Here is a 25,913-nt window from a genome sequence, read left to right as displayed (position 1 = left end):
TGAACTCAGATTTCAACTAGTTATCCATTTGAAGTGCCCAGACAAGCCAGTATTTCCATTTCCACCACGTACTTGCATTAGTGAACTCACGTGTAGGCGAGGTAGCACACAAACAGACCCACGAGGAGGCTTTCCTGAGCCGCTGACCCGGTGCCTCCTTCCACACCCCACCTCTCTGAGAACCTCATGTTGCCTGCCTCTTCCTGGTGACTCCTAGGACTTAGTGTTAAGAGAAAGGAGGCACAGAAATGTTAGCAACAATGTTTAAAGACTTCATAAGCAATGTTTTCACTTGGTTAAAAGGCATGACTGAGACTTAGCACATTCCCAAACCTGGGTTAAGAGGCCAAAAGCATGTTTAAAAATGCAGATGGTACTAAGATGCCACGTGGGACATGGGATGAGGAAACAGTGGAGAAGCCGCTCTAGACACTTGGCGCTGGGAAAGAATTTGGTTCCAATCGTGCAGTGAAACAGAAAGTAACCAGGCAAGGCCGCTTCTTACTACAAAAAGTGGGCCTTAAGCAATGGGGTTGGCAAGCTGCACAGATGGCCAAGATGGACTCACTCATCTTTTATCCTTAATCCAGGGGGAGCTTGGCTTCTCCGCTGGCTGAGGTTCAACCTCACAGTCTACCCTGGACTGGCTAATAGGGAAAGCGGGCAAGGAGGAGGAGGAAATGTAGGGAAGAGGAAAATGGTCAAGTTCCAGGAATGCAGCCGGGCCTTTACTTCAAAGTTTTACAGGGTAGGGAGATGACAAGATTTAAGTAAAAGTTTTACAAGGTGGGAGTCGTGTAGGGAATATTAGCTCTTTTGATAGAAAAAAAAAAAACCCTCCTTTCTCACACAGAAACCTTTAGTGGATGGAGGGTCTTGAGACAGCAGCTTACTGAGTAGCCCACACTGGCTTTTAATTCAAGACCTAAGGTGGAGAGTTGGCTCAGTGGTTAAGGGCACCCAGACTTGTCTCCCAGCACACATGGCGACTCACAACTCCAGGTAGGGCATCCGATGTCTCTCCTGGCCTCCATGGGCTCCAGCACATTTACACAGTACAGGAAAAACACCCCTATATAATACAAAAATAAAACTTGCAAAAAAGAATTCATGGTCTTCTCTCCCAGCGGGAGGGGAAATCTGAGGACACAAGGGGAACTTGTCCGTGAAGTGCCAGATCCAAAGGGGTAGGAGATTCTAGTGTTGACTTGGGATGCTGATGAGTGGAGGGAAATAAAGTTCTGGGAGTCTTCTGCAAGTCATCACACTGGATGAGATAAAGAGGAAAAAGATGCAGCTGGCCTGGGGCTTGCAGATCAGTCGGGATGGACGAGGAAGATGCAGGAAAACCAACGCAGAAAGCAATGGCAGGAGCCTGCTCCTTGGTAGTCAGTGCTTGCCATTAATGGCTAGGTAAGGCTTGCCCCCTCTAAGGGAACCTGCATCTACAGAGCAGACTCTTCCAGCTGGTGTTTAAGAGAGCTGATTCAGTGATCTGGGGAGATCGCAGCTTACAATTTTTTTGCGGAGTGAATTGGGGGCAATTAATTTTCTGGGTTTCTTCCACCTCCCGACCAGTGTGTGGGAGGGCTGTTGGCCAATGCTGAGTCATCACTTCCAACAGGGCCTGTATACCAGGGAGACATCAGATGACCACTCCTACAAAGGATGAACATACTATTGGTCTTATAGGTGTGCGCTATGAGTGGCCATCAGCCGAGGAGCAGTTTTATGCAATTATGGATCTAAGCCATATCCCAGGATCTGCTTCCAGCGAGGCCTGGTGCTCAACAGGCAACTCAGCTAGACAGTTCTTTCCTTACAAAGCCTATTTCCTTAAGGGATATTTGAACTCTGGGACCAATGCTAGGCGAACAGCCGTTAGGAGTTGATCCATAAAGATCGCTTGCACTGTGAAGCAAGCAAGGGATGGAGCACTGAGACCCAGACTTCCCACAACCCAAAGGTTATGATTAACAGGTGATTGTCAAGGGGAACGGGGGTGTCTTGGCCCCCAGACACTCTTAACACAAGAGGGAGGCACAAAGTTAGCATATAAATGTTCCAAGGAGGGACCTGGAGAAGGGTGTCTGTGGGGTTCCTAGACAGAAACAAGTTTCCCGCCAGATATGTGGTCCACTGTCCTGCTGGGGCCCTTAACCACTCCCAACCTTCTAGCGATTTGATTGGCTCAAAACTGCACCCAATCATCTGCTACTCAGAAGACAGCTGGCATGTCCTTTCCCCACAAATCATATTCTGCTCCCCTTTTGCTTCACCAGCCCTGCAGGAGGGTCTTCTAAGACCCCTTCCCCATCTTCAAGTATCATCACTGGCTTGGCAGGAGCACAAAACTCAAGAGGTAAAATGTGGATGCTATCCCCACCATTCATGCACTGGAAGCAACCAATGGTGAGAACAGGAAGCCAGAGCCCCGCAGGCTTCTTCTATTGGGGTGGCCTTTTGTTCTGGCTGAGCCCATGTTGCGTTTTGTTGTCAATGTCTGCAGAACTGTGAGCGCCTGCACGTAGATGCCCTTCAACACTCAGTGGGCCAGTCACACGCAGGTGCCAAGCCAAGCGCTTACTTCCCAACTTGTTGTTGAAGTAATAAAATGTTTTAGCCGACAGTCAGAACTCTCTCTGAAGGTCATGCAGTGTCTATAAACACTCACCTTTAGGTGGTCTATGTGTGTGTGAAACTACAGACACTAAAGGGATCATACAGTCCTTCACAACTGAGTGAAGCTGTCACACTTTTCAAAAGAAAATCGGGTGTTTGTGATAGCAATCTTCTAAAAAAGAAGCTTGCTGGTGTGGTACCAGGCCCTCGGGTTTCTAGAGCTGGTACAAATGAGAACTGGATATCCTTGTCAGCGCTCTGGGCAAATGAAGATCAAAGGCAAAAAGAAAAAACCAAACTCACTTTATTTGAAAGACAATGATTGGCATACAGAAGGTATGCACTAGCATAAAGTAAACTTTCATGAAAAGCATTAAAATCCATTATAAATTAATTTATTAAATAGGTATTTGGTATATGTGATGGTTTTATTAGATATTTCTCTTATTTATTGCCAATCCCTCCCCCAAAGTCAAAACAAATCAGAAAAGTCTCCTAACTCAAATTTACACTAAATAATTTATTTCCCCAGATGTGTATGTGTTCCAGATGTGGTAGATGACAGTTCCGCTGGCATCCTCCATCAATCACAATATGACAGGACACAAGAGGCTAAAAATGGCTCATCATAATTTATTTTATGTTAAAATGTACAGCTTTTTTTGTTTTTTCTTTTTTTGAAGTAACTGACTAAAAAGAGAAGAGATAAATACGCGAGTGCTGCTGGCTCCTATTTTATACAAGGTCGCGCCTCTGCTTGGCCCTCACTGTCACCTGTATAGGTACAAAGGCTACAAAAGGAAGCAATATAAACAGACACAAATAACTTTTCTGCTTTTTTACATGCGATTTGTAAGCTTAGTTTGAGCTATTCACAAGCTACTCTTCTATTTTTCCTTAAAAAATAACTCCAATATTTTATAAAGATAGAAAAATCTACAGATGGAATGAAAATGTAAAGTTAGAGGCATTTCCATAAAATAGCAACTTTACACCAAATTCACTATTTTTTTTTTTAATCCTGCCAAGGATTTGGACATATATGAAATGCTTCAAAACCTGACAGATAAATACTGAGATATGCTTCATTCAATAAACAGAAGTGTGCATTTATAAAACAGAAAGCTGCCTTCCCCCAAAGGAACCTGCCACCAGAATGGAAAAGGGTCTCAACTTTACACCGAACAGTTAGCAATAACCCTCTTGACTAACCAGATGGGGACAGCTCTGATAGCTCTTTACAGTTTTATCATTAACAAAAATAGAGTTTTTTTTTAAACCCTCAAATTAGGGTACCCTAATCAAGGCAAAAAACTTAAGAAATGGCTTACCGTTAGCACAACACTTGTACAGTACTACAAAATGCACTGTCACTAACAAAGACATTAGCGGCATGCGGAAGTGTCACCTTAAACAAAATATACAGTAATTGAAATGCTAAAGGCATTTACATGGAGTTGACAAGGAAGGAAAAAAGCTCTGGGTTCAATATTAAAACAGGTGATCTGGGGAGGGGCTTGTATCCACACTGTTTAAGGGAAGCAGGCACCAAGAGTGGCTGCCCCTAACCGTAGTCCTATGGGAGGCCTTCCTTTGCAGAGGATTTTATAGAAAAGTAACAGAAACAAAGGTACCAAAAAAGAAAAAAAGAAAAAAGAAAAACAACTTGTATAAGGCTTTCTGCTGCATACAGCTTTTTTTTTTTTTTAAATAAATGGTGCCAACAATGTTTTTGCATTCACACCAATGCTGGTTTTGAAATCGTACTCTTCAAAGGTATTTGTGCAGATCAATCCAACAGTGCGGCCCAGCGGGCTCTGTGGGCTGCCAGGCTGCCTACCTTCTCATGTAGGACCCATTGAGAGATTGTTTGGACATGCCTGTGTTCATGTAGCCATGGTGTCCAGGGGCTGTGTACATCATGTTACTGTGGGGTGGGGTCTGCATTGGCTGCTGGGCATATGGCTGGGTCCCCATCATGCCCATCTGCATCTGCATAGGGTACTGGGGTGTTTGATTCATGTAGCCATGGTTGCTATGGTAGCCACTGTTCATCATTGGCTGGGACATGCTGTACCCGTTCATGGCATTCAGAGTGTTCATGTTCATGTTCACAGAGTTGACGTTGTAGGCCGGCGCTGGCATCAAGTTCACACTCATGTTCATGCCTCTTTGCATTGTTAAAGTCCGTGCAGGACCCTGCATGGCTACAGTCTGGGAACGCCCATAGATTTGTGACTGATGGGGGGCAGTGGCTGGTGACAGAGATGCCGACTTGGTTCTCATGGAGACGTGGCCCTTGCTGGCAATCTGAGTTTGCAGTCTTTGGCTGTGGGAGATGCCAATGTTTGAAGTAGCCATGTTCCGCTGCAAAAGAGGCGGTGGCAGATTCATGGGAGGAGGAGTCAGGTTAGGGGGTGGGGTCATGGTAGCTTGTGCTTGGGGTCCCCCAGGGACGGAGTGTGGGGACTGAGAAAGCTGAACAAGCCCTGTGTTACTTAGTGGTGTGGACAAAGAGGCACTGTTTGCATAGGAAGTCACAGCAGCAGAGTGGCTGTAAGGCAATGAATGGTCAATAAGGGTATTCGTTAACTGCTGCAGTTTGGCAAGGCTGAAGGTGGCAGATGGCTGTGGGTAGTGCCCAGCCCCAAAATCACTTTGACCCATTCGCTCATATAAGCCAATGTTGGCATTGCTGGTCTCGGGGATGTCAGCCAGCTGCATGGGTGGGGTAAAGTTGGCGGCCATGCTGCACTGAGCTAGCTGCTGGTTGCTGCTGGGAGGCCTCTCTACCACACAGCCTTGGGGAGACTTGACGCTGCAGGTTGGAGGGGAGCTGATGCTGGGCTGCTGCAGCATGCTGCAGCTCCCGCTGATGTTGGACATCTGCTGGGTGACGGCACAGCTGCTCTGCGTCAGATTGCTAGAGGTGAGGCTGCTGTAGGAGCAGCTGTTCTGGGAAGAGCCGTTTCCGCAGATGCTGCCACCCATGGTTGAGTCATAGCTGCTTGGGTTTTCGTAGTTCTCCGTTGTGCTCTCGATACTGCCCAGGTCACTAAAGCCACTGTCAACGACTTGCTGTGAGTGATCTGAGACGGACGGCACATCCATCATGGGGCTGGTCTCCATGCTCTGCAGAGGTGGCACTGTGATGGCAGTCTGATCAGGGCTGATTTGGGCATAGCTATTCTCTAGGGCAGGGACACTGGGGCTATTGACAGAACGAACTGACTGGCCAGGGTGGGAATGGACAGAAGAAACTGGGCTGTGGTCTGACGGTTGGCATTCGTCCAGAGTGGTGGCAATTTGAGGACTTTGGTCTGTATGTGTATAGTTCTGCAGGGTTCTACAGGCTTCTTGAGTCTCGGCACAGTCCTGAAAGGTGTCATCGTGTTCCCTGTTTTCTTGGGTCAAAGACTGAACAGCCTGGACGGTCTCCGAGTCAATTTCCACAGGGGCTGTGCCTCCCTCTTTGAGCTCCTCATTGATAGCATCACAGTTCTTCTGGTCCTGCTTCTGAGTCTGGTCTTCTGGGGGCTCCTCATCAGACTCGGGTGCAGTTCCAGTGTCCCCAGAAAGTTCTTTCGTCTCATTGGTACATGCAACTGCAAGATCTACGCCGCAATCCATAAGGACCTCAGGGTTAGAATGACCAGGTTGAACACTAAGGTCTAAAAAAGCTTCCTGGCTCTCTAGCGCATCCTTGAAGGCTTCCTTTGGGAGGTCACCCCTCTCCATGTGACTGTCATCTTCATCATCCGCATCATGGTCCTCATTGTGAGATGGCTCTTCCTCCTCTTCCTCCTCCTCCTCGTGATCATCCAGATGCACAGGATCTTCTTTTTCCATGCAGATTTCTGGTTCTTCTTCTTTCTCTTTACTTTCAGCACCATCTTGGTCTTTTTCTGCAGTTCCTCCTTCTTCCTCCTCCTCTCGCTCTTCTTCCTCCTCCTCCTCTTCCTCCTCCTCGCCTTTGATGAGGTCCTCATCTACCTTTTTACTTGGTGATTTACAAGGACTCACAGGTGCGCCTGTCTCTTCCTTTCTGTTCCCTTCCTGAGGCAGTGGTGTTTCCAGGGCCTCTGTCACCTCCCGCTCTGTTCCCACAGGGCTGCCCTTGTCTTCTGAGACCTCCTTCTGCTCTTCTACTGCCACCTGGTCGTCTGGCTCCATGGGTGTTTCCGGTGGGGTGTACAGGTTCAGTTTAAACCCCGTCTTCCTCTCCTTGTTCTGCTTCCACTTGGAGAGCCCTCGCTTTGTTCCTTTGGGCCATGCGTGTTTGCACTTCAGGGCTTCAGAACTGTCTCTGCTGCCTTCTTTCAAGCATTCTGCATTATCATCCATGTCGTCTTAATGAAGAGACAAAAAGAGAGAAAAGCACAAGTTTAGAAAGTATAACCACACACAACCTGACACACAGCTCTACATTAATTAGCAAGCACAGCTTTCAATTTAGCACCTTAAGAGATGATGGGAAAGATAATTGAGAATATCGTGGCATAGACCAAGCTGAGTAACCTAGACCTAGAAAGGCAAATGACATTCTATGATGTAAAAGCGGGGAGTTCCACAATACTAAAAAAACCAAACCAAACCCAATTTCAACAAATCTGGGAATCGAGCGGGATGGGAGTAATGCTGGTTTATATTCAAATCATCACTGCCCGGGGAAAGCGAAGAGGATTAAAGTCCTAGCCGAGGAAAGACCACCTCTTTGTGGGCATTTACTAGATTTAAATGATCTCAGGTGACATTACTTTTTTTCTTCAGAATTATTTATTTTTATTTTATATGCATGGGTGTTTTGCTTGTATGTATATCTATGCACCAAGTGCATGCCTGGTACCAAAGAAGGCCAGAAGAGGGCATCAGATCCCCCTGGAACTGAAGTTATGGATGGCTGTGAGCCACCATGTGGGTGCTGGGGGTAGAACCCACATTCATGGGTCCTCTGGAAGAACAGCCAGTGCTTTTAACCTCTGAGTCATCTCTCCAGCCCCAGACATAAAAGCATACCTGTGTATGAAGCAAGTGAGTGACAAGCACTGCATCTGTAATCATCATCATAAATGTCATTCACGATTTATGAACGATACAACCTACAATTCAATTACTGTAACTTTTAAAATAAAGTTGTTTTTTGTTTTGTTTTGTTTTGTTTTGTTTTTAACCAGCTATTCTGTCCACAGTATATCTGGGATCAGTTTGCTGTGGAACGTAAGGTGCCCTGGCACCTGAGTGATCTCTGACCACCAGCTGCCCTTCTGTGGCTTATCCACTCATTTCATTGGTCAGCTGATCATCGTGCTTATGGACCACATGGGCCCTTGACTTTTCTAGAAGGCTGAGTCCTGGAGCAGACCAGAGCTGCGCACTACAGGTTAGGACACAGTAAAATCAACAAACAGTTCTTAAAGTCTGAATTAGACAACTAGAAACAGAGCGTACGTAATTGAACTTTAGCTGCAATTCCGAAACCTACTCTTCTGCACCCTATATGTACATGGAAATACGAATGTCTGTTTGTACAAATACAGCAAACAAATATATACATGAGTAAGTACACACACATAAAATACCCAGGCCTTAACATCTTTAGGAGACTAAGAGTCAAATCAAGCTGGGCGGTGGTGGCGCACGCCTTTAATCCCAGCACTCGGGAGGCAGAGGCAGGTCGATCTCTGCGATTTGAGGCCGGCCTGGTTTACCAAGCAAGTTCCAGGACAGCCAGGACTGTTACACAGAGAAACCATGTCTTGAAAAATGAAACAAAACAAACAAAAAGAATCAAATCAAGAATCAGTGGTCAATCTAAAGGGAAAGTTGTATAAAGAGTGACATTCTTATTAGAAACACAATTTTAGCTGGGTATGGAGGGTCCTGGTCTACATAGTGAGTTTCAGGACAGCCAGGGCTATAAAGTGAGCCCTGTCTCAAAAACCCAAAAACCAACAAAGTATTTTAGAGAATATAAATGAACAGTAGTAGAAGCCAGAAGTAGAAAGAGATGCCAGAAGCAGCAGTGTCATTTAAATAATAAAACAATCGCACACAGACTTCCCTCCAGGCATCACCCACACTGACTAACAGAACACGCATATGATACAGGATCTGTACAAGTGCTGAGCTCCAGGTCTTGGTCAGCTTCTAAGGATGCTCAGACCATTTCCTTTCTGTTCACAATGGCAAGTATCAGCCATGTCAATGTCCTTACCCTTGTGTTTTATATTTATATGGTGAGTATGTGTGTGTGTAAGTTTGAGCACAATTTTTAGGAACTGGTTTTCTCTTTCTCCCGTGTGAGTATGGGAGACTCAAAATCAGGTTGTTAGGCAGCAAGTGCTTTTACCCACATTTGTGTTCTCTGTGCCACTGATCCTACAGCTGCTATAGGGACACATCCCTAAATGAGAAGATGAGTGTTCTGATAATCACCTTCAAGAAAGAGAGGATCCTGGAGCAAAGCTGGCAGATTGTGCACAAAGGGTAAAGAATACAAAGCAGAGAAGAGAGGAAGTGACAGCTCATCTCTAGGCTTCTACAGACAGCCAGACGTGAAAGTAAGGCTGTCTCCACACCTGGAAAGGTCTCTCCTGGCAGTCTGTTTCCTATGGGTAAAGTGCTTGCCACACAGTCATGCAGACTGAGTTCAGATCCCTTGATCTCATACAAAGACTGGGTGGGGTGCCTCATGCCTGGAGCCTTAGTAACCTCAGTATTGAGGTGCCAAAGACAGACAGATCCTGGGGGCTCACTGGGAAAAAGGCTAGTTGAAACAGGTTGAGTTCCAAGTAAAAGTGAGATACACTGTCCCCAAAAAGAGCGTTGGGGCTAGTTGTGGTGGTGTACAACCTCGATCCCAGCACCTGGGAGGCAGAGGAGGACTGACTTCTAAATTTGAGGCCAGGATGTCTATATATTGAGTTCCAGGCACGCTGGGGCTACATACTGAGAGACTGTCTTTAAAAGAGAAAAGGAAGAAATGTAAAAACAATGAAAAGGGGAACTATAGATACTCACTAAAGAAGTCAAGGAGGTACTGGCTAGTTCCTAACACCAGCTACAGACAGCAACTCCTGTGGTTCCCAGAGAAAGGAGTTGGCTGTTCCCTAGGCTGCAGCAAGATTTGGACAGAGTCATTTCAGCTTTCCAGCTATCAAGAGGCTGTCCCACAAATCCTCATCGTTCATCTGGAAGGACCTGTACTAACAGGGCAAAGGATGCTTTAAACAGGGCATCAAAGACATTCATTGATGTCTGGTATGTTTGTAGAGGATGGGGAAAGAGGGTATCCCTGTCAACTTCAAAGAAAAGCCTGTCTATGGGATTTCTGTACCCCCATATTAGCAAGGCTGCTACAGGTTAGCTGAGATGCCTCTGGACCACAGTGGGCTGTGGGCACTGCAGAGTGGCAAGATGCACCCTGTGCACGGGAAGCTGTCTTCAAGGAAAAGAGAACTGCACATCCACTGCTCACACTGGCAACATGCACCCTGACGCCAAAACACTAATAGGTAGAAAACCACAGATGGGCGGCAAGAAACTTGCACTGTGTTTCTTACTAGTCTTCAAAGCTTCTGAGGATGAGCCAATTTCTACAGAGTAAGAGATATGTTCTAGTTTAGAGACGACGTCTAACACAAAACCCCATTAAAAGGAAAAAAGGCTGAGCCATTGTGAGTGAGAAAAGAAGGGTTGACCCTTTTTAGATGCATCGGTACAGCCTGTGGACATCAGTGGCTAAAGCCTGTGCAAGCCTCCACTTACTTCTACAGAGGGCAGCATTCTTGAAGAGATGATTGTCCTTTTCTTCCTCTTCCTCTTTCTCCGTCTGCCTCTTCTTCCCCGGCTGATGCTGATATGCTCTTCTGAGAACTGGCTTCCTGCCCTCTTCCTGCACCTTGATCTCACAGGTAGGCTCCAGCTGCGGCATGGGCCTCTCTTCATCTGAGTTGTCAAAGGGCTCGTGCAGTACCTCGGTTGTCTCAGAAATCGTCTCGGTTGTCACACTGCTGTTGATCCTCCGGCGTTTACGACCCCTTTTCTTCTTTACTACAAACGGCCTCTGAAATTAATTCCAAACATAATACATAAGTGTTCCTGAGAAATTAAATGGTTGAGGCGACATGCAGCAAAGTCCTGAGTGTGCCTGGAAGTCTTATCTGTCAAGACTTCTGCAATGCCTTTGTACTTAACCTTCCATTTGATGTTTAACATCCCTCTTGGGCGCCAAGAACACAGGCAAGGGTTTTCCAAATAAAACACTTGTTTACTCAAGCAGGGGCTTTGAGAGAGAGCACCTAGCAGCTTGACTGCAGATTTTCAAGCTGAGCACCGCTCTTCTAGCACGTACTTTCTAAGCAGCACTTGCCAGCCTCAATATCTGGCATATCACAGACTGTTTGTATAAACAGTGCTTTTATGAATGCTGCAGTAATCAGCTATGAGGTCAACCACCCATCACCTACTAACTGCATGACAAGAACTATGGGAAACCTCCTTGCCCCAGAAATGAAAGGGCACTTGAAGAAACAATTACTTCATCAGTTAGAAAACAAGAGTTAGAGACTGGTAGCTGCTGGGATATGAGCAATTAACTTTATACACTATTTTGATAAGGAAGATAACTAAAAAAGTGATAAAAATCTTTCTGTGTAAGATAATGGAACAAATAATTTCCCATGGTTGCAATGATAAGCTATCTGTCCAAGAAAAAAGTATCTATGATACAAAATTTAAATAAAGGAACAGGAAGATTTGATGCTAAGATATGTATCAATGAGCCATGAAATTGATGGAACTACTCTTTGAGGGATCACTATGTTTACACAAACGCTAGGCTTTAGGTCCAGGGTGTAGCTCACTGACAGAGCACTTACCTCTCATGTACAAGGTACTTGCTCCATTCCCAACACGGTGAGGGGCAAGGGCACTACCTCCAAGCAGTACCAAAGGATTACTGTATCATACATTTTTAATGCTTTCAATATTCTTAAAGAGCACATTTAGACCTATTAATAATTCTAAATTTTAACCACATTAGTAATTTGACATTTGTTGTTATTAATTCCCTTCATCCTCTTACCCTCCCTAAGCAACTAGACTTTCCCCAGATACAAGTGCAGCCAATACAGAGCTGACTCCCTTCAGGTTAAATCCATATGGACAGTAGTGGCCCATGCCATTCCTTGGATGATTCCGGTTGTTCATGTTTTTACATCTAGTTCCTCTCATTATACTCATAATACACGAATGCATTCTCTGTCTAAGAAATTAAAATGCTCAGCAGCCAGAAGTGCATTTCATGGAATTGCTACATCCAACTGTGGGGTCAGCCCAGCAACTGCCTGACAAACACCTCTCAGGGCAGCCGTGGGCAGAACCTTCATTTGTACCATGCTATCACTACTTGTCATGGCTAGCCTAACAGTATCTGGCCCTGCTGCATGCCACAGACAGACAAGCAGATATGGGAGAATTATTGCCTACAGACAAAAATCAATGCTCCACTTTCTGTGCAACTGGGCACGAGCTGGTGTAATCTGGAGAAATTAAAAACTACAAATGAGTAGTTGGCTACATGCAAAGCAGCAGCAGCAGCAGCAAAATCAAGGGTACGAAATACCGAGCAATTCTATATGAGAGTAAGGGACATTAAAGGGAGGAGCACTGGCTTGGAGTTTTGAGATGTGGCTGCTTCTCCAGTGAGTTATGTGACCCTGTTGAATCTGACTCCCTTAGGCCTTGAAGGGTGATTACGTATGTACTCTCTGAGGTGCCCTCCTGGTTATCATGACTGGGTTTACTCTTGTCCTGCAGACCAGCAGATGGCAGTGCTAACAGCAGGAAACACAATCACAACTATAAGATAAATGATTATGACACGGATCAGTGAGACAGCAAACATATGAAGTATGCCAACAGAGAGTGAAACAGAAACTAAAGAACACTGCAAAAGTGAGTTAGACTTGAAACAGTTGACGGGGTGAAAAGCTCAACGCACACACCTTTCTTTTAATGGAAACTGACTGTGGTTTGGTCAACCGCGGGGGAGATGTCTGAATGTTCTCTTCTTCCTCCTCATCTTCATCCTCTTCGTCCTCTTCTTCTTCATCCTCTTCCTCATCCTCTTCCTCACTACTCTCTTTGGACAGCTCTAACAGCTGTCCTCGCTCCCCTGCCACTGACCGCCTCTCTGGAGAATGCAAGTATTTGTTTTTTGATTGTACTTTTGCAGGTGATTGCCTACTGTTAACTCTAGACGACAGGATCTCTTGTTCCTCCTTTTCCCAGCAGCTGGCTTGTTCCATTAGTCGTTCAGCCTGGGGTGGGGTAGGGGGCAAAACGGTGATTGGTGAGAGGGTAGTTACACAGCTGGAGCCTCCGGGATCAACGGAAAGGGTCTCGAAGTAAGTTCTGAAGGGGATAGTCAGCTGGCCGAGCAAATGTGAGCCGTATCATCTCAGGACCCTTTGCACCAGTCAGGATAACAAATCTAAGGTGACTGGATTTCATGGGATATTTAGCAGTATTAATGATGCAGCGAATTGATTTGAGTCCTTTATCACTACATTACATGCTCACTGGCATGGAGCATTCCAAGCAAGTTCATAAACACATGGAATCGATTGACAGAGCAGCACTGCAGCTCAGCACCAAATCCAATCTGATTACTTGCTGTCACTGTGAAAATGATGCTTTGTGATCAATGAAAATGTCTCATTTTTCATACTCAATAGAATTATGTCTCACTCAGGATAAATTAGTGCTTTATCGTTTTATAAGCTCTGTCTATATAACTAAGCTTTTACGATGATGACAATGACGTAGTTTAAGCAAGTTACAAGACTAAAGTCACACCTTAGGATGATGGAGTACAGCATTACCTCCTTTTCAGCTTCCCGCTCTTCTTCAGAAACCACAGCATTAGAAATTAAAATGGGGGTCCATCTTAGACTCTCTGGATCAAGTTCATTGGGTCGGGAACAGTTTTTCAGTTTTTCCATGTGACCCAATATCAACTTTTCCCTTCGAATGATGACAAACCTGTAACACAGCAAGGCAAGACAACATGAATCCAAGAGTGGAGAGCTATAGGATATGGCACACATTGCACTCCCAGACTAGGGAGGCAGAGACCAGAGGGTCTCTGTGAATTTGAAGCCAACTGATCTACAGAGTGAGTTTTAGAACGGCACCATGTCTAAAAAAAAGCACCCACACACTGAGACAATGGGGATGTTCTATTGGGAACTCACCAAGGGCAGCTGGCCTGGGTCTGAAAAAGCATGGGATAAAACCGGACTCGCTGAGCATAGCAGACAATGAGGACTACTGAGAACTCAAGATCAGTGGCAATGGGTTTTTGATCCTACTGCACGTACTGGCTTTGTGGGAGCCTAGGCAGTTTGGATGCTCACCTTGCTGGACCTGGATGGAGGTGGGTGGTCCTTGGACTTCCCACAGGGCAGGGAACCCTGATTGCTCTTCAGGCTGACAAGGGAGGGGGACTTGATTGGGGGAGGGGGAGGGAAATGGGAGGCGGTGGCGGGGAGTAGGCAAAAATTTTTAATATAATTAAAAAAAAAAAAGACCTGAATTGGATTCTCAGCACCTCAGGTGGCTCACAATTGCCTGTAACTTCAGTTCCAGAGGATGCAAGGCCCTCTTGACCTCCGTGGACACACACACACACACACACACACACACACACACACAGATAAAATGTAATTTAAAATTTTAATAATAAAATTCCAATTAAAAAAAAGCAAACAAAACAAAACAAAACACCCCTCAGGGTTAGGTGGATCTACTGGCGCATACCTGTTATGCCAGCGTTCAGGAGGCAGAGGCAGGAGGATTACCATGAGTTTGAAGCCTGTCTTAAAACACAAAGTAAAATGCACAGGGGAGCCTCACCTGCCATCTCTCCTGTCGATCATGTGGAGGTGCTGCAGGGTGGTGGCAATGTCGTGTGGGCACATGCCTGTGGCCCTGCTAATGGCCTTGATGCTAACGTGCCTCTCATGGTGGTGGTAGAGGTATTCCAAGATGACACTCTTCCAGTAGGCCAGGTAGGAGAGACGGCCCAGATCAGAAAGTGGCTTTTCGGGAGACCCTGCTTGGCCTTCTCTTCTAGAAAGCAAATAGCCTAGGGCAGAAAAAGCAAAGCTCTAGTCATGTTGGGTGCTTTGGGAGCTAGGTCTAGGAGCCACTAGAAATGATGTAATCCGTGGTAAGCAAAAGCATCACACAGGTGAAGTACATCCTGTCAGACATGTAGCCTCTTCCAGTTACTGGGATGTCACCTTGTCAAATTTCTGCTCGTCAATCTTTTGTGGTGGCACTGTAAGTCAATTCACAAAGTTGGTGGCAGTAAACATACATGGTAGTGTATGTCACAGAGGCTAAAAGCTAAGACTAAAGGCATGACTTCTGGTCAACACATAAATCTCCTGCAAGCTTGAAATTCTTCCAGATGCTCACTGTCAGGTGCGCAGGAGCCCTGGGGAAGGCCACCCTGGCATTCATGGCCAGATTGTTTTCCACAGGAGACCCAGTGATCCTCTGACAGCTGGGGCTTAATAAAAGAGAAGGGCTTTGGCTGACACAGCCTGTATTGCTTGCTCCATTTAACCAGCCGACTGATCTGAAGCGGTTTTAGAACTAATAAAGCAACATCTTTCATGTCATAGGGGCAACGCACATCTTCTAGCTCGATTTTCAGACGTTTCATAAAAATTAACTTAAAAGCCCAAAATGTTGCTCCTACAAATTACAAATAAAATGCATGAAAAAAAGAAAACCAAAACCTTAAAACACACGGTTCCATGTGCATATTAACAACCATCCCCCCCCCCCCCCCCGGCACACGGAGCCTGAAGGATGCAGGCTCGCTGGCACGGGAACTCTGACACGAGAAAACTTCAAGCCCACTTGGAGGAAACGAATGAAAGCTGGTGGCCGTCTCGGTAATTAGGAGCCACTTATGGAGAAGAGAAGAGAAGAAACACTGTCTGTCAAGTAATGGTGTCTCCTTTGCTAATTATTTCAACAGCCTCACCTTAGTGAACTTTCTGGGTTTAAATAAGCATCAAGCACATACAGTAGGTGGCAGCAACTACCAACGCAGGCTGCTCTGTGGCCACCCACATCTCCAGCTTCCTCTTTATCTACATTTCCAAAATGGCTGCACTTGTAAGAATTTTATTTTAGTTTTTTGTTGTTATTGTTACAAAGAGAAATAATGCCTCTGATCCAGCTTTCCTGTTCCTCAAAAACCACTGCAAATAATAACAGAAATCTAGAACAAGATATTCTACCTCAGCAAACTTCTGCATCTTGATGGCTTTAATCAGAATGTCATCATACAGAACAGAAATAAAATAAACATCAGGTTCCACCTAAGATTTTTGGCTTAACACATCTTGTCACATTTAAGCACGAAGTATCTGACCGCATGCAAATGAGCACCCGAGTGTGACAGTCAAGCCACTGTCTATGCCACTCTGCTCCACACGGAGGGGAGGCTTTCAGTGCAGCACAGCGCAGCGCCGGGAACACTTACATAGATGGCTGCTGTGCTGAAGTCAGCCCGCATCCAGTCCTGTCAACACGGAGAATGCTTTGTTGCCAGAGCAGTAAGGGAAGCCCAGCCTCAGAACACAGGTAATTGGCACATCGATCTCCTGCTTTCTAAGTGCTTGCCACACTCTGAGAATTTATTTAGTCAGCTGGGGGCCCCAGCTCTATATTCCTGTGTGGGTGTATGGGGGAGGGGGAGCAACACCACAGATCCATGGATGAGAATGTGCCCTTGTCCATGTGGCCCCACAATTAAAAGTTCCCTGCAGTGACCCTCATTGGTTCACGTGAACCTCATTGTTAAAGGCAGAGCTATAACCTGGCGCTAAGAAAGGTGTGTGGACAAGTAGAAGGCTGGCGGCACAGTTCACCACCTCCTCACCTCTGCTTCCCACTGCACAGGGCTACCTTCCCCATGAGACGCATGGTCTTTGTTCTCTATGTGCCAATACTCCCTACTCTGAACTAGGAAGTAAATAGCCAGAATTCCCAGCCATCCCCCACTTTACCTAGCTGTCCTGTTCTTGCTCCCTGAGTCTAAAAGGATCACTCAAGCAAGCAGGTGACTTGGGCCCCTGAGGAGCATGGGAGTATAAACCTTTCCATATCTGCTACTGCTACCATGTCAAAAGACTGTCCTAGGACACTTCCGTAAACCCTTGACTGTAGTCTAGATGGACACTGCTTCAGAAGTCCAGGATAACAAGCTCTGATGAGTGGGCATTGAGCCACTGGTCTTTCTCAGCAAACAACCTTGCCGTGCAAGCAAAGGGCAAAGCTGAGAGGAGGCAGGGAATGAACAAGCTCTTGTTGGGAGGGATGCTTTTCAGGATGCTGAGGACAAACAACTGGAAACGCAGCCTCTGTCAGAACCCCCACTCGCATTTCAGAGATGATATGGACCAGCACCACACACCACACCAAGCCAGTGTCCCAAGGTACCTGGTACTGCCTGCAGCCAAGTGTCTCCTTCCTCTCTAGGAATCTAGAGATCTTCAAGGAACTTAGCAGGAAGACAATGGCACTTCTGCAAAGAGCCATTTGGAAGTCTATAAAGTCTCCCCCCGGAGGAGGATGTTCTGATGTTAAATAGAATCCACCAGAAACAATAAAAATGAGCGTGAATACATTTCTTATTTTTTATTAGTTGAGTGAAATCCCATGCAGAATGATAACCCGTGCAGTTAAGAAAGGTGTTGTGCCTGTCAGCTGCGTCCTGATTGACAGAAGACAGACTGCACATGTTGTCTGCAGCAGGCACTTGTCTGGAAGGACCTGAGCTGCTGGCATTAACTACGCTGACTTCATGACATGGGGTGTTAAGCAGGGGCTTCTTGCCACCTTTTGTTGCTTCCTACTTCTTCTTGGCTCTTCAAAGCACAGTTACAATACAGAGCAGACAAAATAATTTTTGGTAAGAACATTTGACTTATTAAGTAATTACAGAGATGTGATGGTTTAAGCTCTTAAATTTAACTTACCAAAAAGATTCCAAATAATTGATCTAAGATGCAGGGAAATAAAAAGCACTTATCTTGGAAGCCGGTGTATTGTCCTGAAGCATCTGAAACAAGTACAATACACCCCTGGTGAATAGACTCCCACGGTGTGCTAACACCTTTCCTTAATGCAGAAAACGTCCACTACCCCTGGGAACCTACTGTTGCAGATGTGTGGACGGCAAATCCCACAAGTTATAGTATAATTAATCGCTGGTGAAATTATTCTCAACTTGCCTGTGAGCCAAAGAGGTGAACAGTACTTGCTCATGAGTGGAAACTTTGTAATTGAAAACTGAGTGACCCTTACGTACATTAACTATCCTTACACAGCACAATCTGGCTCTCTCTGCTTCACTGGACCTGCTGAACAGGGGAAAGAGGAGGTCTGAGTGTTGGTGTAAGTCTTACATGCTTAATTCAAGAGATGTTCCTCTTGAAGGAAAAGTGAGCACTGGTGTCTATAAACATGAGCCGAGGGCCCAGCGCACCTCCACCTCTGTTTAGGATGGCCTAAAGTGGCAATTCTCGTGTGTCCTGGTCTGGTGAGAGACTGAAATGATTAACTACCTTTAGGCAAGCAGAACAGATCCACTTTTAAGGAAAAAACTATTTAGATGAAGTTTTTGCAGACATGAGTAAATGAAAATCAATTTGATCCCCATCATGCAAAGCGAACCCTCGTTTATATGAAAATTCCCTCCTTCTGAACAAGCACTACTCAAGATGACCTAGTAGAGCAAGAGTGAAAACTGTTCTCAGGCAAGGGTGTGGCGGATAACCGTTCCTCTCTTCAGAAGTGCCACCGTCTCTCTGGACACTTTGACCTGTCATCATCCGACTCCAAAAAGCACATGAATGGCCCAGACACAGAGGTGTAAACTTTGGCTAGCTACTTTGGTCAACCCCAGCTCCCCTCTCTCTGGGTTATGTGAATTCAGCGTCTTCAGCAGCTTTTAGAGGAAGCAAACCTCCAAGGATTGCATACCTTTCACCAGACACCTGTTTAGTCTAGCAGGTTTCATGGAAAGGCCCACATTAGAAGACAGCCTGGGTCTTGCAGGCACTGGACTTAGGGCAACTTAGAGGAGGAAACCTGATGCCTTTTCCACATAGCTCCTTGGAGGTGGCAGTTCACTGAGCCACACTGTCTGCTATTTGTTTCCTGGGCTAGCAGCACTGTGACCATGTGGGCGGGCGAATAGCATGTTAGCAGTTCAATCACTGGGATGGATATGAAGGGCTGTCTATACTTTGTTTAAATTCAGTGCATGAGTCTATGCCTAGGTAATTACGTAACAAGTGGACTAAACTCCCAATGACTACTAGAATAGTCTTGGGTCCTCCCCACTCAACAAGCTACTAATTGGAGTATCTAGGGGCAGCAGCACCTGTGCTTTCACGAGTCCCAAAGGTGACTCAAGGTGACTGTCCTTGAGGATCACTCTGGAGCTGCTAGGTAAAAAGGCTTGTGAAGAGGTAGAAATTATTGAATGCACGGCGGGATGGATGAGTAAGGCTTGTCAGTTCCTTGCTGGTAGAAAACAGAACAGAATGGATTTTCTAAAGCCCTACCAGGCTGCATGTTAGCTAGAGTCACTGAGGAGCTATGCCCGGGTATTACTAGAAGGCAAACAACTCTGGCTACAACAAGAATTATAACTTAGATGGTACCAAGGGGGCCCGAGGGCATGTATCTCTAACCAAGATACCATGGAGATAGAATCAAGGAGTGGGGGTTCATATACATTAAATCAGTGGTCTTGGCTTTAGGGCTTTGCATTTTAAACTTTTATTTAAGACTCCAAAGAACTTTTGTTTATAAAGACTGTGTCTGTTGGTTTTACTGAGTAGTAACATTTATTAATTTTAAAACAGCAATAAACTTTATGATGTTACTATAATTTTAGATAATAAAAAACTTTTCCCTGTATTTTTAAAAATATAAACAAAATAGTGAGAAGATTTGCTTTACGTTTTCGCATTCTAGTCAATGTCAACTTTGGTCCTTAATCTGTTATGTTTATTACAGACCATGACATTTCTGGAAAATTCCACTTTGTAGTCATGAATGAAGAAGCGTTAAAGGGAAAAGTGACGCTACTTTCAAACACTCATGCACTGTGGACTGCATGGACTGTCCTTTGGGACCACCTGTACCATATGGAAAAGGAGAACTTTTAAAAGCTGGGCCAGGCCCTGAGAACTTGAGAACTGTCATCTGTGGAATTCAGTGACAGCTCACCAGAAGTCAGGAGCACAGGCTCTGGAGCCACAGCGCTGCAGCAGAAACCAGGACCCATCACAGGACCCACCACACGACAGCTATGTGACCCACAGGCATTGTTTATTCAATCACTGTGTCTATCTGAATCCTCACTCAGACCGGGCAGCCAATAATCACATTCATGTCTTCAAGTTCCTGGAGGCATTGCACGGGTTAATAAAAAGCATACAGAACAGTGCTGGGCTTAAAGAAAAGCTATTAAGGGTTATTCACCATAATGAGTGACTACAATTGAGGAAATCATTTAGAGACTAAAAACCCCCTAACAGGAGAAATAAAGAGAATGTGGACAGAAGTCAAATTGTTCTTTGGAGCCTGACTGAGTTGAGGCTCCTTCCTGTTCCTACATTTACTTGAGATACCCGAAGACCATCTTACTGTCTTCCATCCTACTGTCTTAAATTTCCCACCACCCAGATACAAATTTAATTAAAGAGCCCCTCCCACTTTGGCCTCAGGAATAATCTCAAGAAATTAGCTACTGAAAATTCCCAGCAAAGTTGGTTTGTCCCCAATTCCTTTTGGCTGTCAAGTACTTAACTTCAATGATTACCCTGAAGGAATAACTAGCCCATGAAACCACAAACACAATGATCGCCTCGGGCTTTAGCAGAACCATGAGCTGTCCCCAGACAAATATAACAAAGGCTCACATGTTCTAGAACACTCAAGTGTGTCTTGGGAAAATGGCCCGAGCCAGGGAAAGCGAGGGAGTCGAGACAGCATGTCTTTGGGAAAGGTCTGCTGGCTCCCCCGGGTCACATCTCAGGCTGTCTCTTTAAGTCACGCTCTTAGACATCTTTTCTCAAAGACACACCAGCTTCCTAAAAGTCCAGAGCTCTTCCTCAGTTATGTGGAACGAGGCCACTAATTTTCCTTGCTGATTATTCCCTACTGCCTAACAACTATCCCAGAGAGGAATGGTCTTCAAGGTCCTCCCAGAGGGAGCTTATACTGGAGATGTGACACCTGGCGCCATGTAGTGCATGTGTTCAAGCCTACAGACTATGCTGGCATTTGTCAAAAAGTTTCCACGGCTCCCTGGTGGCTGTGCATACTCTTGAAAGCGTTGTCACTGTGTCAGCCACCAAGGGAAGAGGTGGTGGTTAGACAGCCCTCACAGGGCGGATGGCAGGGAAAGGGACTCTCTCCCGCTGTCGTTCCTTTCACGGAGGGTGCTGCATATGCACAATGTGCAGCTGGGCTTGGTGGCCAGGCAGCATCTGCTGCATGAAGCAGCCTGAGGGCCACGGACGAATCCCTATGACAAACAGCCAATGGTGCCTTTAAAAACTGACTGCCCAATGTCGTGGGATGTCTCCCAGCTCCCTTCCCTGGTCTTTGATCTAGCTATGGGTCTCATCCATAGCTGCACAGGATAGTCACTTCCAAGCATATAAAAAATGTTTCGTGTCAATCTCAACTCTGGTTTATCTCAGGATAGCTTGACTTCAGATGTGTATTATTAAGTAAAAATCTTGAGGACTGCCCTCAAGCCAGAATTGTAAAGGATAGAGCATCTACCCCATGTCAAAGGTAGTGGCACTGAGTGAGAGACTGGAGAAGGTAAAGGTTAGTCGGCAAGAAGGAGCAAGGGATGCATCTCCAGGTCCCCTTCAGCTAAACTCAGCTGAGGATGACTGCGTCCCAGTTTCCTTTTCTGTGGCTGTGACAAAACACTTTAACAAAAGCAACTTAGAGGAGACAGGGTTTACTCGGCTTGCATTCTAGGAAAAGGTTTATTTGAGGTAAGTCAGGGCAGGAACTGAAGCTGAAACTATTTGTGAAATGCTGCTTTCTGGGTCACACTCAGCTAGTTTTCTTTTTCTTTTTTCTTTCCTAAGTTTTTTGAGACAGGGTCTCTCCATATAGTCTTGGCTATCTTAGAGGTCACTATGTATATATACCAGGATGGCTTTGAACTCAGAGATCCTCCTGCCTTTGATCTCCCAAGTGCTGGGATCAAAAGTGTGCACCACCACATCTAGCTGCTATCTTCCTTCTAAATCCTGCATAGGGGTGGAGCTGCCCACACAGTCAGTAATCAAGACAATCCCTCACCGTCAGCCACAGGCCAAGCTAAACTGGGCAATCCTTCAATTGAGACTTCTGACAGCAGATGCTAACTAGGATGGTTTGCTAGGGTCAGAGGGTTTCTATTTCCTGAGATGATGATCAACCACAAAATGAATTCAATCCATAATTTCCTTGTTAGGGAAATAAGGCCCTGGGATACAGGATAAGATAGGATAGAATGGGAGATGACTACTCTACCAACGTCACATATAACCAAACTAAAATCACTGTAGGATTTTTAAAACTGAAAATATAAAATGTTTACACAAACAAATTTTGGAAGTAATCAAATTGTTCATAAAGTTCATACTTAGACTTCTCTAAGTATCAGTCAATTGTCCCTCAGAGGTAATTCTTTTTGGAGATGGTAGAGTGCTAGGGGCCACTGCTTTTGACATGACAGAAACGGGAAACGTTGCTTTTAAATTCTAGTAGTAGGTAAAAGTTCTTGCTGACAAGTTGAGTTGAATCCCTGGACCCCACATGGTAGGAGAGAATTGACTTCTACGAGTTGCCCTCTGACCTCCATAAATGCACTGTGGCACAGGGATGCACACGCGCGCGCGCACACACACACACACACACACCCCTCACATTAAATGCAATAACATTATTTTAAATTCTAGAATATTTTAGGAAAAGCCAAAGTTTATAAAATATAAAAGTTAAGAAGAAGTAATCTGGCATTTTAAACTTATATCTTCTCTTAGAAAAAATTTTTTAATCACACTAGACTTTGAAAAAATATTCTAAAAAATAATATATGTTAGCAAAACAGTACCCTAAATTACTATTCTTCATCCTCCTGGGATTGTTACCCAAACTGAAACCTGAACAAAGTTTTCATTGAGTACAAAATCCTGACAGGACTTTCTTATTGAAAAGCTACATGATTTCAAATTCTCCACTGAGCTAACACCTGTGTGTAAACCACACATTTTCAGCAGAGGGCTGTGTGCATCTACAGTGTAGCACCCATGAAACCATGTTAGTGCCGACCGAGATCCACAACTGAACTGACCTGTATGCACCACCACTAGAAGCAGAGCTGGACTTCCTTTGGGTCACTATTGCAGGCTCTATAGGGGCAGCTGAACTAGCTGAGTCCAATACCTAGGCATCTCAGATAGCCCAACAAAACTGGGTGTGGGTGGGGTTTGTGTACACTGTTGTGAATGCTACCACTGAATCTAGCTTAGGAGTCAGCCTGGTGGCACACCCTGTGCACCCCAGCTATTCAGGAAGTTATGGAAGGAGGACTGAAAGTTCAAAGCCAGCCTTGACAACTTACTGATCTCAACAGTTAAAAGGGGGGCAGTAGGGTGGGGATTGCTTTACCAAGCACACGCAAAGCTACGTTCAGCACCCAACACCATGAATACAAAACATGGGCTCTAGAAGTGCAACTTGACTTCCTTTCCTCTATCCCATTCCTCTCTTTCATGACCCTCCAATTACACTGTGTGCGCGCGCACTAACACCCAGATCTGAACCTGAGCTTTCACACGGCAAACACAGACTGTAAACAATATGGCTTCGGGAAAAGTGAAGAACAAGTCTCTTTCCATTTTCCCTTTGTTTTCAAACAAAGTACATCTCAAGAAGAAGTTGTCAGCCTTTGAGACAACTTTCTAAAACTAAAGTCCAGCCCCTTCTCTAAGCTGACTGATGATAAACTGTTTACTGGAAGGCTCAGAAACATCTTTAGTGTCCCAAGTTAGCTAGACAAACGCTTCCTTCCACCCCTCTTTCCCTTAAGTCCTAAAGGCTTTGAACATAATTTGAGGCCAAAGATGTCGGCAATACTCAGCCGTGTCAAGGTGTATGCTGGGTGTGGGAACCAGGGTGGGGTGGGACATGCAGTTAAGTGATTGGTTGACTTGCCACTGTCTTTGATCATGGAGGGGCTTTGTAAGACATTCTATGCTCTCGTGTGGGTGTGCATTCCCTCACGCACAAGTCACAGGCCAACCCTGGGTGTCCTCTCTCCTGGCTCAGCTTCATTTTGGCAACTGAACCCCTCCCCCCTTTTCTCTTCTGTAAACACCATTTTCTAACTGCCCAAATATCTGCCCAGATTTCACCAGTGCACTGGACCCAGAATCCTAGAAAGAGGAAAGGGCACTCCTTACTCTTGCAGTGTCTGTCAGGAGTATGTTGTTAATTTTGGATCTTAAAAACATAAAATAGAGTATATGAATGCTAATGTTGTAATATCCCTTCATCATCCTGGCCTCAGTTATGGAGTTTCTCTCTAGTTCAGCCCACTGTACAAACATTTCTTTATTATCATTTAAACTTTTCAAGTTATTTATCTATCTATATATTTATTTGCTTGTTTGTTTATTTCTGGTTTTCAAGACAGAGTTTCTCTGTAGCTTTGAAGCCTGTCCTGTAACTAGCTCTTGTAGACCAGGCTGGCCTCAAACTCATACAGATCCGCCTGCCTCTGCCTCCCGAGTACTGGGATTAAAGGCGTGCGCCACCACCTGGTCCTTAAAATTATTTTTATTATTTCTCATTTGGAATGTCTGCGTACCTTGCATCTATGAAGGTCAAAAGAGGGAAATAGATGCCCTGGAACTAGAGTCACAGATAGTAGTGAGCTGCATGTGGGTTCCCTAGTCCTGTGGGAGAGGAGCCAGCACTTACAGCTGCCAAGCCATTTCTCGAGCCCCGTATAAATAGTTCTTATCTGACTCTCCCATAGCGTCACTCTTCCCTATTCAATTATATTCAAGGGTGGAAAGAGAAGTCACAGAAGGCCATTCTAAGAGACTGACATCTGGGAATCTGAGTCTAGTGATGTCTGGTGCAGCTCCTCCACATACAAACGGCTGGGCAAGGGCTGACGGGCAGCTGGTGTCAAGCACCAAACGCTTACTTACTTAACGTTTCTTATGTAGAGCAGTAAAGGTAAAAAACTGTCTCTCTTTACAACACCCTTGATGTAACGCCACCAATAAATATAAAAGGCTGTTTAGTTTTAAGAGTTACATCCATAAAACAGATGCTACAGGTGTGTGACCTTCCACATTAAAACACTGGCTTAAAACAAAATATGCCCCCAAAATACAGAGAAGTATACACAATGTACAGTCTTGTAGATCACTATATGGCAACTGCCCTAAAACTGTCACCTAGGACCTTGACCTAGAATTTGCTGATCACCACAAGGGAATCTTGTTTGTCCCAGGCAATCTCCCCCCCTCCTGTAACCATTATCAGAGACTTTTCTGGCAATCCCTGATAGATTTTTATTTTTTTTTTTATTATTATTATTTTTTTTTTTTTGGTTTTTCAAGACAGGGTTTCTCTGTGGTTTTGGAGCCTGTCCTGGAACTAGCTCTGTAAACCAGGCTGACCTCAAACTCACAGAGATCTGTCTGCCTCTGCCTCCCGAGTGCTGGGATTAAAGGCGTGCGCCACCACCGCCCGGCTCCTGATAGATTTTTATTATTCCTATTTTAGATTTATTTATTTTATGAACAGTTAGCTTGCATGGAAGCCTATGCACCACGTGCATGCCTGGCACTGGATCCTCTGGCACTGGAGTTATAAATGGTTGTGATCCACCATGTGGGAGCTGGGAATTGAAACTGTACCATCTGGAAAAGGAACCAGTGCTACTAACCACTGAGGTATCGCTCCAGCCTCTGTTATTATTGTTATACTTTTACCACAAAAATATCCAGGTGCTAATAAAGTTGTGTCTATTAAAAAAGAATGTTCTTTTAATGTGTGGATTTCTCCTTCTACTCCATCACTTTCCTCATCTGTTCTTGATCTGGGGGCTTCCCTAATGGCATGCTTGATACTGCTCAGTGTGTTCTGATCTGGGGGCT

At 45.1% G+C, this 25,913-nt stretch overlaps 1 protein-coding gene across 8 annotated transcripts in view; it reads right to left on the bottom strand.

The window, feature by feature from the left end:
* Positions 1-3,237: 3,237 nt before the first annotated feature.
* Kat6b (lysine acetyltransferase 6B) overlaps positions 3,238-25,913 on the bottom strand; it is a 186,363-nt gene continuing 163,687 nt past the window's right edge. For all 8 annotated transcript variants that reach the window (XM_026789528.1, XM_026789526.1, XM_026789527.1 and 5 more), the window contains 5 exons: positions 14,542-14,773; positions 13,509-13,668; positions 12,630-12,944; positions 10,390-10,687; positions 3,238-6,971 (listed from right to left, as the gene is read on the bottom strand). In XM_026789528.1, the coding sequence (XP_026645329.1) occupies positions 4,459-6,971; positions 10,390-10,687; positions 12,630-12,944; positions 13,509-13,668; positions 14,542-14,773 (3,518 nt within the window). In that variant the 3' untranslated portion in view covers positions 3,238-4,458. The remainder of the gene's footprint in view (positions 6,972-10,389; positions 10,688-12,629; positions 12,945-13,508; positions 13,669-14,541; positions 14,774-25,913) is intronic.

Source organism: Microtus ochrogaster, unplaced genomic scaffold (assembly GCF_000317375.1).
Source record: "Microtus ochrogaster isolate Prairie Vole_2 unplaced genomic scaffold, MicOch1.0 UNK21, whole genome shotgun sequence".
NCBI lineage: Eukaryota > Metazoa > Chordata > Mammalia > Rodentia > Cricetidae > Microtus > Microtus ochrogaster.
Note: the sequence above shows the minus strand (reverse complement) of the source record. Positions and strands in the feature narration are given on the sequence as shown.